General features: G+C 45.8%; 1 protein-coding gene and 1 long non-coding RNA gene across 2 annotated transcripts in view; one reads left to right on the top strand and one right to left on the bottom strand.

Moving 5' to 3' along the window:
* Positions 1-2,748, bottom strand: part of UBE4B (ubiquitination factor E4B) — a 120,483-nt gene extending 117,735 nt beyond the window's left edge. Inside the window, 1 exon segment of the mRNA XM_030327822.1 lies at positions 2,035-2,748. Coding sequence (XP_030183682.1) covers positions 2,035-2,058 — 24 coding nt within the window. The 5' untranslated portion in view covers positions 2,059-2,748.
* A 325-nt stretch (positions 2,749-3,073) lies between these two features.
* On the top strand, positions 3,074-18,290 carry LOC115522038. Its single transcript, XR_003971234.1, has 3 exons — positions 3,074-3,279; positions 16,543-16,616; positions 18,104-18,290. It is a non-coding gene; the product is annotated as an uncharacterized LOC115522038 (long non-coding RNA).
* Positions 18,291-18,705: the final 415 nt, after the last annotated feature.

The following is an 18,705-nucleotide window of genomic DNA, read 5'->3' as shown; positions in this document are numbered from 1 at the left end:
GCTGTATTCTCACACATTTCCATTTTGTTAAGATATAAAACTCTGCCTTACCTGATTTCCTAATTTAGCCTGAAAGATCACTGTCTTACCTGTTTTCACCCTGAGATGTATGTTTGAATTTTCAGCAATATAAATGTATTACTTTCTATACTTTCTAACATTCAAATGAATGTCCCCTATCATATCTGTGACAAGAGTTTCCACCGAGAGAATAACAATACAAGGCAAAAATTCTGGAAATGTCTTGAGACACTGTTCACTTAATCCCAGAATTAAGGAAATGGATTAACAACAACAACAACAAAGAAACGTAAGATTTTTTTTTTTCCCCAAAAAACTTGGTTCTAGCTTCCACTGAGAGTATATTAACAGCTACCGAACGGTTCCTCTGCGTTCAGGCCACCTAACTGTCGAATATAACTTTATGTTGATTTAATATTAGTAAATTTAAGTTTTCACATTTATTTCAATATTCTTTTGAACCTGAAAAATGCTTTTCTGATCTCCTCCCACAATGATTACATTTGTTCCTCTGTGGTCGCAAAAAAGTTACAACTTCCTCAAGAACTGGGTAAAGTGAAGTACCACCGTTCAGATTATATGGTGCTTCATTTGTTTGAAAACAATTTCTTGGTGAAATCTCCAGTATGACGATTTAGAGAACGTCACGAAAAAAATAATTTCGGGAAGCAAAGGACTACTAAAAACATAAACTTTTTGCCTTAAGAGACATTACCCATTAACACTGATGTTAAAGAAAGGGGACACAGGAGGGGTGGTAAAAATTACCTAAAACAGAGTGCCTCTAAGGAACCTCTTGAGAGTTACCACCCCAAGGAAGGAAACTGTTCAATATTCTTCTAATTTTAGTTACGATTACATTCCTGACGTATTTGAGAAAATAGTAACACAGAATGAGCCATCCTGACTTTCCAAACAGCCAAGGAGCATGACCCACAAAATTATTTGTTTTCGTTCCTACCTGACACTTGAACTCACCTCTTGCATGCTGCATCCCTGGAGAACTGTAATCCCTAACTAAATATATTGACTACGCTAGCTGAAACTAAAGCATGTATGTTTTATAGCACAGCCAACCTGATGGATAGCTACTTTCGCTGTAGGAAAGTGTTATACGAACTAGTGAAAGAAACGAGGAGGTATGCTGAAGAGAGGGAGGCCAGCAGGGATCCTGAAGGGGAAGCTCCCAATTTGTAAAAAGGAAGGGATCGAAGTCAGTAGGATCGCAGAAAATTCCTGATACCCTAATTGCCACCGTTTTTAGGACAACCTTATGAAATGATCTCTAAAACATCAAGAAAGGGATCTGTAAGACTCCTTCCAGAAATGATAATGGGAGTTTAAATGTCATTTCCTTCCATTTGCTTCCTGCACAGAACACAAGTTAGAAAGGGCCAAAAACTGGAGAAAGGCAGAATGAAAGAGAAGTGTGCCAGAGGTCACTAGTACCTGCTAAATTGCAGAATTTAACTGGAATTCACTGAGCTTTTTAGATGTATATTTTGTTAAATACCAAAGAATCTGTCTGTAGGCCACCCCCAAACACAGACGTCTGTTTAATCAACTTATGCAATGCAACAGCCACACATACCTGGGATTTCAAATACTGCCTTTAAAAACACACACCCAGACATTCTAATTCCACCCAAAATTATTTTTTTAAATCTCTGCAGTGAGGCGCGCGTGCACGCACACATTAACTTGATGTAAATGTAGCCTTTCTTGCCTAAACACCCCGAGGAAAAGAATAAACGCCTCGATGTGCTCTCCTCTTCTTCAGACCCTAAAAGCCTCGAAAAGAAGCAAATGGAGTTCAGAATGAAGAAAGAGAGCAAGATAATACAGGAGAACACAACCAGAGACCCACTCAGGGACCCGTTTTATTCTTGGAAAATGTCATCTCCATTCCTTCCCCAAGCCCAAAGGCCAGGCACCACTGGCGCAATACCTTCCTTGTCCAAAGCGCCAAAGAGTTGCCAACTAATCTCCCAAGGTGTCCCCCAACCTCCTCACCTCATCAGCGCTCAGCTCCTCCATCGCTTTTCTCTTAATGGTGAAAGGCGTTAGGGAGAGATCCTTCTGTTCTTGTGACCAGGGCGGGAGGAGGGTGGAAGGTGTCTATCGGGCTGTCTGGTCCCCCGAACGGGGGAGGTTTCAGAATTGCATAGTCAGAGGTTAAAAAATAAGAACACGAGAGGCACTGAACCGCCCTGGCGTCGGTCACTCCAATCGCCCCAGAGACTCCTACAGCCGCTTGTGCCCCGAGGAGCCTCCTTTGGCCGCCACTGCTGCTGCTACAGGGTTATCTTAAGGCGCCACTATTGCCCTCTGCTTCCCAGGTTACCCGGACCAGGGACTCGGCTCTCCAGCTCGTCTCGTGCCCTGAGCCTGCTGTGTCTTCGCGGTGGTGGCACGGCAGGTGTGCTTCCTCCAGCAGATCCTGCTCTCCTTCCTACCCTTTGCCCCTGGCGGGAACTGTTGGACTACAGAACGGATGCCCCGAGGTAAGGCGACCCCAGAGCCGCCGAGGCAGAGCCCAGCACTGAAGAGGGAAGCCCCTCCCCTCCCAAAGCAGGCCGGCCACGCCCCGCCTCCACGCCGGAGCCCGGGCAGGGGGGAGGGGGAGGACGGGACTCGCGATGCTCTGGACGGAAGAGTAAATCCTCCTACCCCTCCACCCCTACTCTTACCCCCTCGCCCCACCAAGTATTATTCATCAAAACAACAGGGCGGCCATCTTTGAAAGGGATCACGTGACCCCCGCCAGGGAGGCGGGGCTTCTGGCCCCAGGACGAGGCAGCCAATGGGCCGCGGGCGTCGCGCCGCCGATTTCCTCTCGCCGGCGTCTCCTCCCGCTCCCGCCCCACCCCCTCCCCCCGCAGCAGTCCCGGAGGGGGAGGGGCGAGTGGGGGCTAAGGGCGGGCGGCGCGCGGGGGGCGGGGCGGGGCGGTGCCATGGCGACGGCGCGGGGGTGGCCGGCGCGGCGGGCGGGTCCAGGTAGGCTCCCGGGAGGGCCGGGCTGGCGGGAAGCTGGGCGTGGAGGGGACGGGGCCCTGCGCCGCGACCCCGCCGCGCTGCCGTTGTTCCCAGGCGATTGCTGTTTCGCGGCTCGGCGATGCAGACCACGTAAAGGACAACGGAAAACGTCTCCCTGCTGGGGCCGGTTCTGTAACGTATTGAGCGCTCACGTTCTGAAAAAAAACCTTTGGACCCTCTTCTACCTCCGCCGAGAAAGCCCATCTGGAAGGCAACTCTAAAGTACAACTTCTATTTATTTGGCTTTTGCCTTTTAGAGAGTTTCTGCTTTGGTTTGTTTTTGGGGTTTTTTTTAGCATGTTCCAAAGTGACGGTAAAATTTGAGAGTATAAATGATAGACCCAGAAAATTTCAAAGTGCACAGACATGAGAAAAGCTTTTGCTGTCAAAGAAAAGAAATCATCCTTACTTGCACAAGAATACCATTTTTTAATCGAGATAGGCAATTATTAAAATCCTATTAGTTTTAGATGTACAACATAAGGTTTTATGGGTTGGGGGGGCTGTGTTGTAAGTTTTTAAGTTACGGTTAGTTCAGGAGCGCCTGGGTGGCTCGGTTGGTTGAGCATCTGACTTGATTGCGGCTCAGGTCATGATCCCAAGGTTGTGGGATCGAGCCCCATGTCGGCCTCCATGCCGAGCGTGGATCCTGCTTAGGATTCCCTCTCCCCCCCCTGCCCTTCTCCCCAGCTCATTCTCTTTCTCTCGCAAAAAAAAAAAAAAAAAGGATTCCAGTTAGTTCACATACAGTGTAATATTAGTTTCAGGTGCACAATCTAGTGATTCATCACTTGCATATAACACCCAGGGCTCATGATACAAAGTACATTCCTTGATTCCCATCACCTATTTCACCTACCCTCCACCCACCTGCCCTCTGGTAACTATCAGTTTGTTCTCCAGTTAAGAGTCTGCTTCTTGGTTAGCCTTTCTGTCTCTCTTTTTTTTTTCCTTCTCTTTGCTCATTTGTTTTGTTTCTTAAATTCCAAATATGCTTGAAATCATACAATATTTGTCTTTCTCTAACCCACTTATTTCATTTAACATAATACTCTATACCTCCATCCATGTCCTTACAAATGGCAAGATTCCATTCTTTTTCATGGCTGAGTAATATTCCATTCCGTTCCTCTTCTTTATCCATTCATCATTCCATGGACACGGGCTATTTCCATAATTTGAACATTGTCTATAATGCTGCTATGAACTTCACGTTTCCCTTTGAGTTAATATTTTTGTATTCTTTGCGTAAATACCCAGTAGTGCAATTGCTGGATCAGAGGCTAGTTCTGTTTTTAACTTTTTGAGGAACCCCCCCCCATTCTTTTTTCCACACCGCCTGCTCCAGGTAGCATTCCCGCGAGCAGTGCAAGAGGGTTACAATATAATGATTTGATATATGTATATTTTGCAAAATAATTACCAAGATAGTTAACATCTGTCACCACACATATAGTTACAGTATTTTTCTTGTGATGAGAACTTTTAAGAATTATTGTCTTCGTTGGGGCACCTGAGCTGCTCAGTCGGTTAAGTGTCCAACTTCGTCTCGGGTTGTGATCTCACGGTTCGTGAGTTCGAGCCCCGCGTCGGGCTCTGTACTGACAGCTCAGAGCCTGGAGCCTGCTGAAGATTCTGTGTCTCCCTTTTTCTCTGCCCCTCCCCTGCTCACGTTCTGTCTGTCTGTCTCTCTCAAAAATAAATAAACATTAAAAAAAATTTTTTTTTAAGAATTATTGTCTTAGCAATTTTCTTTTTCAATGTTTATTTTATTTATTTATTTTGAGAGAGGAGGGGAGGGGCAGAGAAAGAGGGAGACAGAGAATCCCAAGCAGGCTGTGCACTGTCAGCACAGAGCCCGATGCAGGGCTTGATCCTACCAAATGTGAGTCTGACACTTAACCAACTGAGCCATCCAGGCACCCCGGCAATTCTCAATACGATATATAATGCAGTATTTTATACATATGTATGGCAAATCTATAATACAGTGTTGTTAACTGTAGTCCCATGCTGTACATTAAATCCCCAGGACTTACAACTGGGAGTTTGTACCTTTTGACCACCTGACCCATTTCGCTCACCCCTACCCCACTCTGTCAATCGCCGATCTGTTCTCTGAAGTATACAAATATTTTGTTATGTAGAAATCTAAACTGAGCATTCAATGTAGCAGTATCATAAAATTCTAGATTCTGCCACATCCCGAAGAATATACTTTGTTGGATGGTTTACTAAACCATAATCTTAAAGATTGTATTCTAGAATTAGAAGAATTTCAATTTTTCCCCCTTTGGTACTTGCTTAGAATAGTAAGCCGACAGCGAGATATGCAAGGAATTTGTGAGTAAAATGAGACCACTACTGGCTTTGCAAATTATCTGCTCTCCAGGAAAGGAATTCCGGTAAGCCAGAATTTGGACTCCGGGTGACATTGATGTTAATATATTCACTTCTCACTCCTTATTTTCAACATCCTTATTGTGATATAATTCACACACCATACAATTCACTCATTTTTTTTTTAATTTTTTTTTCAACGTTTATTTTATTTTTGGGACAGAGAGAGACAGAGCATGAACAGGGGAGGGGCAGAGAGAGAGGGAGACACAGAATCGGAAACAGGCTCCAGGCTCTGAGCCATCAGCCCAGAGCCCGACGCGGGGCTCGAACTCACGGACCGCAAGATCGTGACCTGGCTGAAGTCGGACGCTTAACCGACTGCGCCACCCAGGCGCCCCCAATTCACTCATTTAAAGTATGCAGAGGTCAGTGTATTCACGGTTGTACGACCATCACTAATTCCAGAACAATTTCATCACCCCAAAAAGAGACCACATACTTATGAGCAGGTCACTTCCCACTCTCCCCTCTCCTCCCTGGGGGCAACCCAGTAACCTGCCTTTTGTCTCTGAATTTTCCTGTTCTGGACACATCAATGGAATCCTACATTATGTGACCTTATGTGTCTAGTTGCTTTCTTTTTAAAAAAAATTGTTTCGGGGCGCCTGGGTGGCACAGTCGGTTAAGCGTCCGACTTCAGCCAGGTCACGATCTCGCGGTCTGTGAGTTCGAGCCCCGCATCAGGCTCTGGGCTGATGGCTCAGAGCCTGGAGCCTGTTTCCGATTCTGTGTCTCCCTCTCTCTCTGCCCCTCCCCTGTTCATGCTCTGTCTCTCTCTGTCCCAAAAATAAATAAACGTTGAAAAAAAAATTAAAAAAAATTGTTTCTAATGTTTATTTATTTATTTTGAGACAGAGTACAAGTGGGGGAAGGGCAGAGAGAGAGAGAGAGGGAGACACAGAATCGGAAACAGGCTCCAGGCTCTGAGCTGTCAGCACAGAACCTGATGCGGGGCTTGAACCCACAAACTGTGAGACCACGACCTGAGCCGAAGTCAGACGCTTAACTGACTGAGCCAGCCGGGCACCCCTAGTGTTTATTCATCTTGAGAAAAAGAGAGACAGAGTGTGAGCAGAGGAGGAGCAGAGAGAGAAGGAGACACAGAATCCCAAGCAGGCTCCAGGCTCTGAAGCTCTGAACTGTGAGCACAGAGCCCAATTTGGGGCTTGAACTCACAAACAGCAAGGTCATGACCTGAGCCAAAGTCGGATACTTAACCAATTGAACCACTGAGGCACCCCTTCTTTTTTTTTAATGTTTACTTATTTTGAGAGAGAGAGTACACAAGTGGGGGGGAGAGGGGCAGAGGGAGAGAGGGAGGGTGAGAGAAAGAGGGAGGGTGAGAGAGAGAGAGAGAGAGAGAGAGAGAGAGAGAGAGAGGGAGAGAATCTCAAGCAGGCTCCACACTGTCGGTGCAGAGCCAGACCCAGGGCCGGATCCCATGAACTGCGAGATCATGACCTGAGCCAAAATCAAGAGTTGGATGCTTAACCAACTGAGCCACCCAGGCACCCTCTTATCATTTTCTTAGTAACCTCTTTTCTCTGGACACTTTATTGTAAGAATACAGTTTATGATACACATAACACGCAGAATATATATTTATCAACACTTATATTATCAGGAAGGCTTCTGATTGGGTAGCCTATTAATAGTCCAGTTTTTGAGGAGTCAAAAGTTATACATGAAATTAAAATTTTTTTATGTTTATTTATTTTTGAGGGGGGGTGCAAAGAGAAGGGGGGGCAGAGGGTCTCAAGCGGGCTCCACGCTGACAGCAGAGAAGCCCTATTTGGGGCTGGAACTCACAAACCACAAGATTGTGACCCAAGCTGAAGTTGGATGCTTAACCGACTTAGCCCCCCAGATGCCCCAAAAGCTACACATGAAATTTAGACCTGGGGTGGGGGGGGGTTGGTACCCCCAAACCACTCTGTTGTTCCAGAGCCCACTGTAATACCATCACTTTGGGGATGTTCAGTCCATAACAATAGTCATATATTGTAAGAAATATCCCTCCCATTTTGTGATGGGAGAACAAAATTTTCAGGGTTAAATGGCCTGCCCCAAGTCAAACAAGAAAATGATCAGGAACTTTGCTTCCCCTGAGTCCTATCCCTGTCACACAAATATCTCTGTGAGTTACAAGGACACGATATCAACGTTTTTACCATTTCCAAGGGAACTCTACTCCCTTTCTTTTTCTTCAACTCTACGATACTTTGTGTCAGTACAATGTAATTTTGTAAAAATCACGAAAATTAAAGATGAAGTCCCTTTGGTCACATGCTACTGTACTCCCAGGTGTTTTCCAGGACGAATACAGTTTTTAGTGCTTTTTACATTTGTGTTTTACCCCAAGTGCTAAAGTCCTACCACTTCCCTTAGGGGAAGCTTTCCCACTATAGCATAAAAGCGTCTCAGACGTGCTCATGATACTTCGCTCATATTTGTCGTTTTGTTCAGTGTCTGCCATTTGCTCATTACTTCAGCCCCTTTGGACCGTGGAAAATAATGTCTTCCGCTCTTGGGAGCTACCAAGCATCAGGGCCCAAGACAAATCAGTTCTACCTGGAAATGAGCAAAAGTACTTTTTTTTTTTTCTTTAATGTTTACTTTTGAAAGAGAGACAGAGAGAGATCACGAGTGGGGGAGGATCAGAGAGGGAGACACAGAATCCGAAGCAGGCTCCAGGCTCTGAGCTGTCAGCACAGAGCCTCACGTGGGGCTCGAACTCACGAACAACAAGATCATGACCTGAGCCAAAGTCAGAAGCTCAGCTGACTGAGCCACCCAGGCGCCCCAAAAGTGCTTTTTAATCCTAGTGACAGATAAAGGAGGAGACCATAGGACAAACTGAAACACGAAACTGAAAATAAAGGCACACCATGGGCAGATTTTGTGATTTTATAAAGGGAGAGGAATTGTGTGGGGGCTTTATTTTTATTTTTTCCAGAACCCTTTTAGGAATAGCTTTTATTCAAGTACCAGCACATAGAGAGTTCAGTGGATCCAAACGTGTCTTCCTAATGATCTACAAAGCTCCATCTTCTCCTAGGTGATCTCCCTTGGGATCTAGAAGTACATTCTGTTTTCCCTACTGCCATCGACCCGTTCCCCTGGACTCTGGATTCCCTCCCCTCCCACCTTCTAAAGGACTTTGGTCCAGGATTTATTCCCTTTCTTTTGCACCATCATTTTTCTCCCTCCCTGCTGGACACATCATCTGCTGTAGGAAGACAAACTTAAAAAACCTCTACCCTAGGGGCGCCTGGGTGGCTCAGTCAGTTAAGCGTCTGACTTCGGCTCAGGTCATGATCTCGAGGTTCACAAGTTTGAGCCCCGCATCGGGCTCTGTGCTGACAGCTGAGAGCCTGGAGCCTGCCTCGGATTCTGTGTCTCCGTCTCTCTTTGCCTCTCTCTCTCTCTCTCTCTCTCTCTCTCTCTCTCTCTCTCAAAAATAAACAAACATTAAAAAAAGAAGAAGCAGAAAACCCTTCAGGATGAAGTTTTTTTTTTTTAATTTTTTTTTTCAACGTTTATTTATTTTTCGGACAGAGAGAGACAGAGCATGAATGGGGGAGGGGCAGAGAGAGAGGGAGACACAGAATCGGAAACAGGCTCCAGGCTCTGAGCCATCAGCCCAGAGCCTGACGCGGGGCTCGAACTCACAGACCGCGAGATGGTGACCTGGCTGAAGTCGGACGCTTAACCGGCTGCGCCACCCAGGCGCCCCTAATTTTTTTTTTTTAACATTTATTTATTTTTGAGACAGAGAGAGACAGAGCATGAACGGGGGAGGGGCAGAGAGAGAGGGAGACACAGAATGGGAAGCAGGCTCCAGGCTCTGAGCTGTCAGCCCAGAGCCCGACGTGGGGCTCGAACTCATGGACCGCGAGATCGTGACCTGAGTTGAAGACGGATGCTTAACCGACTGAGCCACCCAGGCGCCCCGGGGATGAAGTTTTAAAAAAACCTCTACCTTGACCCTACATCTCCTTCGAACAATGCCTTCTTTCTAGGCTTCCTTGACCGCAAAACATCCCAAAAGAGATACCTTTTATTATTTCCATGCCCTCCCTTACTCCTATACCACTCTGAGAAAATGCTCTTGTCAGAGTCACCAGTCACCTCCATTAGGCCCAGATCAGTTCCATTTCTGTGTCCCAACACCTGTTGGCCTTCTCAGCAGCAGCCAGCACAATTGGGCACTTGGGAAACACTGTCCCCTATATTGGCTTCCATAAGGCCCCACGCTCTGGTTTTCCGCCGGAAGCTCTTTCTCGGATTCATTTGCTGCCGCCTCACCCAACCTTTAAATATTGCAAAGGGGCGCCTGGCTGGCTCAGTCAGTAGAGCATGAAACTCTTGATCTTGAAGTTTTAAGTTCAAGCCCCACATTGGATATAGAGATTACTTAAAATCTTTTTTTAAAAAGGCATAAAGATAGATAGATCGATAGATAGATAGATCAATAGATAGATAGATAGATATCGTAGAGCCACAGGGCACCAGGTTGAACCCTCTCCTCCCTGTTGATACTCCTTCCCTAAGTCTCCAGTCCATGGCTCTATTTTTTTTTAAGTTTTATTTATTTATTTTGAGAGAGAGCATGAGCAGGGGAGGGGCAGAGAGGTAGAGAGAGAGAGAACCCCAACCAGCCTCTGCACTGTTGGTACGGAGCCCTACGCAGGGCTCAAACCCATGAACCGTGAGATCATGACCTGAGCCAAAATCAAGAGTCAGATGCTTAACTGACTGAGCCACCCAGGCAGCCCTCGGGCCCATGGCTCTAGAGAGCATGTACATATGCTGATTGCCAGGTATGCATTTGTAGTCAAAATCTCTTCCCTGAATTCCACTGACACGTCCAGCTGCCTCGGTGATATTTGTATTGGGCTGTGTAATAGATACTTCGCCACCACACATCTGCCCTCTCCCCTGCCCCCAGAGCGAATGTCGTCATTAGCCGTCCAGTGGCCCAAGCCCAAAGCCTTGGCATCATCCTTGATTTCTCCTTCCCTTCACACAGTCTGCCAGCCAGTTATAGCTGGCCGTACTCCACATGTTCATGAGCTCGCCATTTTCTTCTTTCCAACTCCCCTGCAGGCCTTGCATCCAAGCTACCATCGTCTCCTGTGGGGCTATTTCACTGGTCCCATTTCACTCCTGTCCCTTTTCAATCTACACTGCAGAAAACAGGCAGTGAGACCTTCTTAAAACACAGATCATGTCATTTACCCGTTCAGAAACCCCCTCAGTGATTCCCATTGTCCATTGAATAAAATGGCAAGATCCTTATCATGACTTGTAAGATCCTAAGACATTTGGCCACCTTGGATTCTCTTGCCTCATTTTATACCACACACACCCTTTCTCCTGTGCTTCAGCCTTCACTCTTCAATAAGACAAACTCTTGGGGCGCCTGGGTGGCTCAGTCAGTTAAGTGTCTGACTTCAGCTCAGGTCAGGATCTCATGGTTCACGGGTTCAAGCCCCACATTGGGCTTCCCATTGACAGTGCAGTGCCTGCCTGGGACGCTCTCTCTGCCCCCTCCCCCGCTTGCGCGCACGCTCTCTCTCTCTCTCTTAAAATAAATAAACTTAAAAAAAAAAACTGATAAAAAAAAAAAAAAAGACAAGCTCTTTCTCTCCTAGAGGCCTTCGTACTTGGCATCTCATTTACCTGAAAAACTCTTCCCCCAGCTTTTTGCGAGGCTGGTTCCTTCTCATCCTTCAGATCTTAGCTCAAATGTCGCGTCTTCATCCGTGCATTAATTCATTTAACAAATATTTATTGAGCCCTTTGCATTTTAGGCCCTGTTCTAGGCACTGAGCATACGATACGTGTGGTCCTCTGAGAGGCAGACACCCGGCTAGAATTAGACGAGTGAGAGATTGAGGTAGGGAAGCACAGGTGGAGGATGAGGGGCAAAAGAGAAGGTGAGGGGTGCTTTCAGACCGACGACAGGTCAGCCACTGTGGAAAGGGGAGGGGGAAGGAAGCAGCATTGAGGAGAAAGAGTCTCACTGTGCAGAGCAGTTCTAGGAAGATTTGGGCCACGTTGCCGCCGAATGGAAAAATCCCACCTCCTGCAGGAACGGGCCTGAATTAGCATTGCACCCCGCGGGTGGGACGGGCCCTGGGGAAGCCTGGCCTCTCGCAAACACTGTGGCGGATCCAGAGGGCCACAGCTGGAGTCCTGTGTCCACCTCCTGCCCCTCAGCAGGGAATCTGAGTCCTCCCGCTGCCACAGCCCGCTGGCAAGACACGCTCGTCCTCCTCCTTATGTGTCCAGGGACGGAGAATTTGAATGGCACTTCCCGCCACATGCTGCCGGCTCAACTCACTCTCCTCCAGGGCAGGAGGAAGAAGTTAGCTGCTTGCCGGCTTTGGGGTAGGAGCTGCAAATGCTAGACTCCGTGCTTTGATCTGACGGTACCGTTTGCCTGCCTTCGGGGAGCGGAAATTCTGGTCCTCTCCCAGCTGTGGCAAGCAAACTGGGGCAGACTCTGTCCCTCTGGGCAAGGCTTTGGTCGGTTGTCCAAATGTGCCACTGCCTCATTTAGCATGAGTGTTTCCTGTTTGGGGGTCAAGTTTTAGCTCGTTTTGTTAATAATAAAGGTGGCTTTTAGAAATGTCCACTTTTGCATCTCCTAGGTTCCTATTTCTCAACAGGTTCCAAATAGAGAACCTCCACCCCCACCCTGGAAAGTCCCGTCACCACCCTGAACAAGGTAGACAAGGTCCGAATACTCACGTGGCTTCTGTGCACATAAGTCACCTTGCTTTCTCTGTCATTGTTTTACTATATCCCGTTTAGTTCTTTCGTGGCACTTCATCAAAATCGGAAATATTTTCATTTGCCTGTTTATTTGATTATCGCCTTCCCTCCCCCCCACACTATCTCCCACCAAGAGGATGTAAACCCTTCGGGGTCAGAGACCTGGCCCACCTTGTGTTTTGCTAAAATCCCAGTATCTAGAAAAGTACACGACTATTCAACACGTATTTATTGAGCACTGACTAGATACAGAGATGTAACAGCATAAAAAACAAAACAATTCCTGCCCCTGTGGAGCTTATATGCTGGGGGGGGGGGTGGGGGGGGCGGAAATAAAATAAGTAAATAGATTGTATAGTATATTAAAAGGAGACAAATGCTATAGATTAAAACAGATCCAAGAAGGGGAATAATGCTGAGATTAGTGTTTCCATTTTAAGTAGGGTGGTCAGAGAAGACCTGGGCAAGAAACATCTGAAGAAGGACTTGAAGGGAGTGAAGAAGGGAGCCAAGGGGGTATCTGTGGGAGAGCATTCTGAGCAGAGGTAACAGAAGGCCCTGAGTCAGGAACAGGCCTGGCAGGGCCAGTGTGGCCAAAGCAGAATGAGTGTTAGGGCAAGTAGGAGGTGACGTCTGTGGCTCTTTAAGACGGGAGCTGCTGGAAAGTTTTGAACAGAGAAGTGACCTGATCCCCTTATGTTTTAAAAGGATCACTCTGCTAGGTGGAAAATAGACCTGAGGGGAGCAAGAGGAGGGGCATAGAGACCAGTTAGGCAAGAGGTGCAATGATCCAGGCAAGAGGAATGGTCCAGGTGAAAGGAAGGTTTGGGGCTCAAACCAAGGACCTGGGACTCAAACCAAGATGGCAGCAATGAAGATAGGGAGAAGTGGTTGGATTCTGGATCTATGGTGAAGGAAGAGCCAACAGAATTTGGGAGAGGATGTGAGAATGGATAAGAAGAGGGAGGTCAAGATGACTCCAACTATTAGTAGCGACCATTCATTGAGATGGTGAGGAGTATGGGTGGAGTAGAAGGGAGGAGAAGATAATGGGTTCAGTCTGGGACATGTTAAATCTAGGATACGGGTGAGACTGTGAAGTAAGGTTGTCAAGTAGACAGTGGGGTCTAATAGGCCTGGAATTTGGGAGACAGGTCTACACTACAGACGTCTGTTGAGCGTCTTTAGTGCACAGATGAAATTTAGTCATGAGATGGGATGAAATCCCTCCACGGGTGATTACAGCAAGAGAGGAGGTCTCTGGACTGAGCTGGGGGAACTCCAACATTAAGAAGCAAGGAGTGGACAGGGCACCTGGGCGGCTCAGTCGGTTAAGCGTTGGACTTTGGCTCATGTCATCTCACAGTTCCTGAGTTCGAGCCCCGCATCAGGCTCTATGGTGACAGCTCAGAGCCTGGAGCCTGCTTCGGATTCTGTGTCTCCCTTTTTCTCTGCCACCCCCCCCCCCCCCCCGCCCCACCGCATTCTGTCTCTCATTCTCTCTCTCTCTCTCTCTCTCTCTCTCTCAAAAATAAATAAACATTAAAAAAAAGAAGAAAGAAAAAATGTGAGGGGGGCAACTAGCTGGCTCGGTTGGTGGAGCATGTGACTCTTGATGTCAGGGTTGTGAGTTCAAAACCCAGGTTGGAGTCTACTTATAAACGGACAGACAAACAAACAAGGATAGACAACTCTCTCAAGAAGTTTTGTGACGAAAGAGAGCCGAGAAATGGACATCCGCTGGAGCAAGAAATGGGTCAAAGTATTTTGTGTCTAAGATTGGGAGGGTGGGGCGCCTGGGTGGCTCAGTTGGTTCAGCGTCCGACTTCAGCTCAGGTCATATCTCATGGTTTGCGAGTTCGAGCCCCGCGTCTGGCTCTGCACTGACAGCTCAGAGCCTGAAGCCTATTTGGGGCACCCGGGTGGCTCAGTTGGTTGAGCATCCGACTTGGGCTCAGGTCATGGTCTCACTGTCTGTGAGTTCAAGCCCTGCGTCAGGCTCTGTGCTGACAGCCCAGAGTCTGGAGCCTGCTTCGGAGTCTGTGTCTCCCCCTCTCTCTGTCCTTCACCGGCTCGTGCTCTGTCCTTCTCTCTGTCTCTCAGAAATAAATAAACGTTAAAAAAAAAATAAGATTGGGAGGAAATAATAGCATATCTTGTATGTTCATGAGAATTATTCATAGAGAGGGAACAATTTGAAGAGTTAGGAGAAAGTGGAGAGAAAACAGGAGCACTGTTAGATTCTGTGCACCAGTGGGGTCGTCTTTGAATCCTTTACCTCCTAAGAAGTAAGCGTGTCCTCACGTAAGAGGATATTTCCGCTTGGAAGGAACATCATAACAATTTATTTCTTACGCAAAAACAATAGCAGTTTCTTTCTTGTGCAAAGCCTGTAAGGCCTCCATCTTGTTTGCCATTGCTGTTGACTTGATGTTAGTAATTTTCTAGATGTTCAACTTTCTTCTTGCATAAAATGCTGCAGCAGACCTGCCAAGGAGTGACCACTGCTTCATGAGGCCTTGTTGGTAGCGGTAGGTCATTTGGGGCTATGATCACAGGTCATGCGTTGTGATTGACTTAACGCCTCTAAAAGTTAACTCTGTTAAATCTGCCTTTTCTGATACTCACCTGGGCTAAGGATTCAGAATTTCTCTTGCTAGGAGTCGGGTCTCATTTCCATGGGATTACACAGCCTAATGTCTGGGGTTGTTTGATACACTCAGCAGACGTGGTTGCCAAAGCCAGCAAGGAAAAAAAAAAAAAGAAAAGAAAAGAAAACAATGCTGCTGACTCAGTCTCTCATCTATGCTCGCATCCAGTAACCACATGCTGGGCGAAGCATTGTGCAAGACACAAAGACTCACTGGTGAATCAAGAAACCCTAGGTGTTACCCTACCCATAAGATACTTACAGTCAAGGAGAGAGAGAAAATACAGACAGAACTGTAAGTCACAGTCGAACGTGTTAAGTGCCATAAAAGAAATTAAGGAAAGCGCTGAGAGAGTCCAACAACAACAACAACAACAACAAAGAAAAGAGAGAGAGAGAGATTATTACTTCTGGTTTGGATGATGGAGCTGTGATTTACTGAAATAGGCAAGGATTCTGAAGGAAATTTACCCACAGCCTTCCTTACAATGATCTCAGCTTATATCAGTATTCCCCCATATTTTAAAACATAATGATTCATTTTTATTTTTTTTAAAGATTTACTTATTTTTGTTTTCTTTTTTTTAACATTTTTATTTATTTTTGACAGAGAGAGACAGAGTGTGAGCGGGGGAGGGGCAGAGAGAGAGAGGGAGACACAGAATCCCAAGCAGGCTCCAGGCTCCGAGCTGTCAGCACAGAGCCTGATGCGGGGCTCAAACTCACGGAGCTGTGAGATCATGACCTGAGCTGAAGTCAGACGCTCAACTGACTGAGCCACCCAGGCACCCAGAAGATTTTATTTTTAAGTAATCTCTACAACCAACATGGGGCTCGAACTTACAACCCCGAGATCAAGAGTTACATCTCTCCTGACTAAGCCAACCATGTGCCCTGCGATTCATTTTTATAATCCCCTGAGAAACAGGAACATTTTGACCCCACCTTCATTTTGCAGCCAAATGGACAGATGCTACCTCTTTTTGATAACATTTTTCCATTAATGTTATGTTTAAAATTTAATATTAGAAGAGTTTTGGTTAATTTTTAAAAGCTAACAAGTGGTTGCATTTTAATAAAAATAAGATTTACTGTGTTTAAAAAAAATTTTTTTTAACGTTGATTTCTTTTTGAGAGACCGAGAACAAGCAGGGGAGGGGGAGGAGCAGAGGGAGAAGGAGACCCAGAATCCGTAGCAGGATCCAGGCTCTGAGCTGTCAGCACAGAGACCAACGCGGGGCTCGAACCCACCAACCGTGAGATCATGACTGAGCTGACATCGGATGCTTAACTGACTGAGCCACCCAGGTGCCCCTAGATTTAATGTGTTTTTAATCAGGTGGACCACTCACCGACTCAATATCTGTATTTCCTCATTAAGTGATAAGAAAAGTGTTATCTGAAGGAAACTCTATATTGCCTATATTTTCATAAGTCACCTGCCTTTCTCTCTTTGCTTAGAAAAGATTGATAAATGTGTCAACTAGCATAAGAAAGGGACATGGTGGAAGGTCACCACCTTACCTGGGAGGAAATCAGTCACATCAAATTCAAGGAACTCGAGGAGAGGAAAGAGGTACGTATTATCACAAAGTAAAAAATACTAATTGTGCCTCTTTCCCCTCTTTCTTCTTTCTTAATGTTTCTAGCAGCTTCAAGTGTCACTTGGCTGACATCACGGCCGACCCGAGAGAGGCAGGAAGAAGTTGTACTTCTACTGAAGGTAGAAAATCATCCAAAAAGCTATAATTTGTTTTGTTTCGGGAGGTTATAAGTTTGATGTGAGTAAAGGGCAAAGAGAACATGTTCCTTCCTCCCCCAGCTTCCAGCAGTGTGTGTGTGTGTGTGTGTGTGTGTGTGTGTGTAAGAGGAATTGGAGAGGTAATCAAACTGTTTAGAAGGTATGTCAACCATGTAAATTGTAAAACATAAGGCACGTTTCTATTTTTATGCAACCACATAAAATTACAGTTTTTATCAATGTTTTATATATAGAGATATATAAATACTTACAAACCTATGTTATTTGAACATTGATTTCCATTGGTATATTCAGTGCCTGTTTTCTTATATCTCTAGCTGGCATATATTTTTTTACCTTTTTTAAAACTTTGAGTATGGTTGACCTTGACACGTATTTAAGATGAGGTTCCACTATGAAGTTGTAGTTTGCACTATTCTGAGACACAGGTTTCCAAATGATACTCTAGTCAGTTCTGTTCAACTGGACTTCATCGCAGGGATTGTGTCCTTGTCTCAGAAAAATTGTACCAACAGTAAAATAACAAAGCAAACAATCACAGGAAGATTTTTAACTCTTACCTGTTTCTCTGGGGACATTCTTTTGACTCTGGGGGCGGGGGGGCGGGGGGAGTCTCATTGTGAAATATAACGCACATACAGAAATGTGCATAAAAGTGATTATAAAGTACATCCCGTGCATTCACCACCTTGGTCAAGGAACTGTGTTGCCGGACCAGACCGTAGTCACCCGCTGTAACCTCATGCCTTCACAACACTGTCCCTTCTGTCTAGAGGGGCATGATCCTAACTTCCATAGTGATGATTTCCTTGCTTTTCTTCATAATTTTACCATTTATGCGTGCATCTCAAAACACTACACAATGTTTGCCTATTTTTTAATTGCGTATAAGTGAAATTATACTGCAGTATTTCCCTATAACCTCTCTGTAGTTCAACATTACAAGATTCATCCGTGTTATTTTATTTAGCCTGCATGGCCCACTCATGTGTATTGGCATAAAATATTCCATTGTATGAATCGTATGCCACAACTTACTCATCCGTTTTACTCTTTTTAAGTTTTTTCACTTTATTAATCCTCTCGGTAAAAACTGGGCTATATCACTGCAGAATCGCTGCTTCCTGTTGCAAGCATCAATCAGCATGGGCCTTTGCAGTGCCCCTGACTTGACTGTTTCTTTTTTAGTGTCAGACTTTACTGTTTTCTTGAGATCTTTTTCTGTTTTTCTTTTTTTTCAATATATGAAGTTTATTGTCAAATGGGTTTCCCTACAACACCCAGTGCTCATCCCAAAAGGTGCCCTCCTCAATGCCCATCACCCACCCTCCCCTCCCTCCCCCCCCCCATCAACCCTCAGTTTGTTCTCAGTTTTTAAGAGTCTCTTATGCTTTGGCTCTTTCCCACTCTAACCTCTTTTTTTTTTTTTTTTTTTTTTTCCTTCCCAGAGATCTTTTTCTTCTCACACAGGCCACGTCTTGAAAATCAAAGGTCAGGTTCATTTCTTTTGTTTTGCCTAATCCAAGAAGTTGTAAATTATGCTGAAGCCAGTTATCCTGCAGCATCAAATGGGTTCTGAATCCAAGTACAAAGATGACATTTGGTGCGCTCTGGTACATTTGTAATTTTTTTTTTTAATTTTTAATGTTTATTTTTGAGAGAGAGAGAGAGAGAGACCGAGCATGAGTGGGGGGAGGGGCAGAGAGAGAGGGAGACACAGAATCCGAAACAGGCTTCAGGCTCTAAGCTATCAGGACAGAGCCCGACGCGGGGCTCAAACTCATAAACAGTAAGATCATGACCTGAGCCAAAATCAAGAGTCAGATGATTAACCAAACTGAACCACCCAGGTGCCCTGAGCCATTTTATTCTTTTTTTTGTTTTAATGTTTATTTATGTTTTGAAAGCGAGAGAGGGGCGCCTGGGTGGCTCAGTCGGTTAAGCGTCCGACTTCAGGTCGGGTCACGATCTCGCGGTCTGTGAGTTCGAGCCCCGCGTCGGGCTCTGGGCTGATGGCTCAGAGCTTGGAGCCTGTTTCAGATTCTGTGTC

This window comes from Lynx canadensis, chromosome C1 (assembly GCF_007474595.2).
Source record: "Lynx canadensis isolate LIC74 chromosome C1, mLynCan4.pri.v2, whole genome shotgun sequence".
NCBI classification, from domain to species: Eukaryota; Metazoa; Chordata; class Mammalia; order Carnivora; family Felidae; genus Lynx; species Lynx canadensis.
The sequence above is the reverse complement of the archived record's forward strand: the minus strand, read 5'-3'. Positions and strand labels throughout refer to the sequence as shown.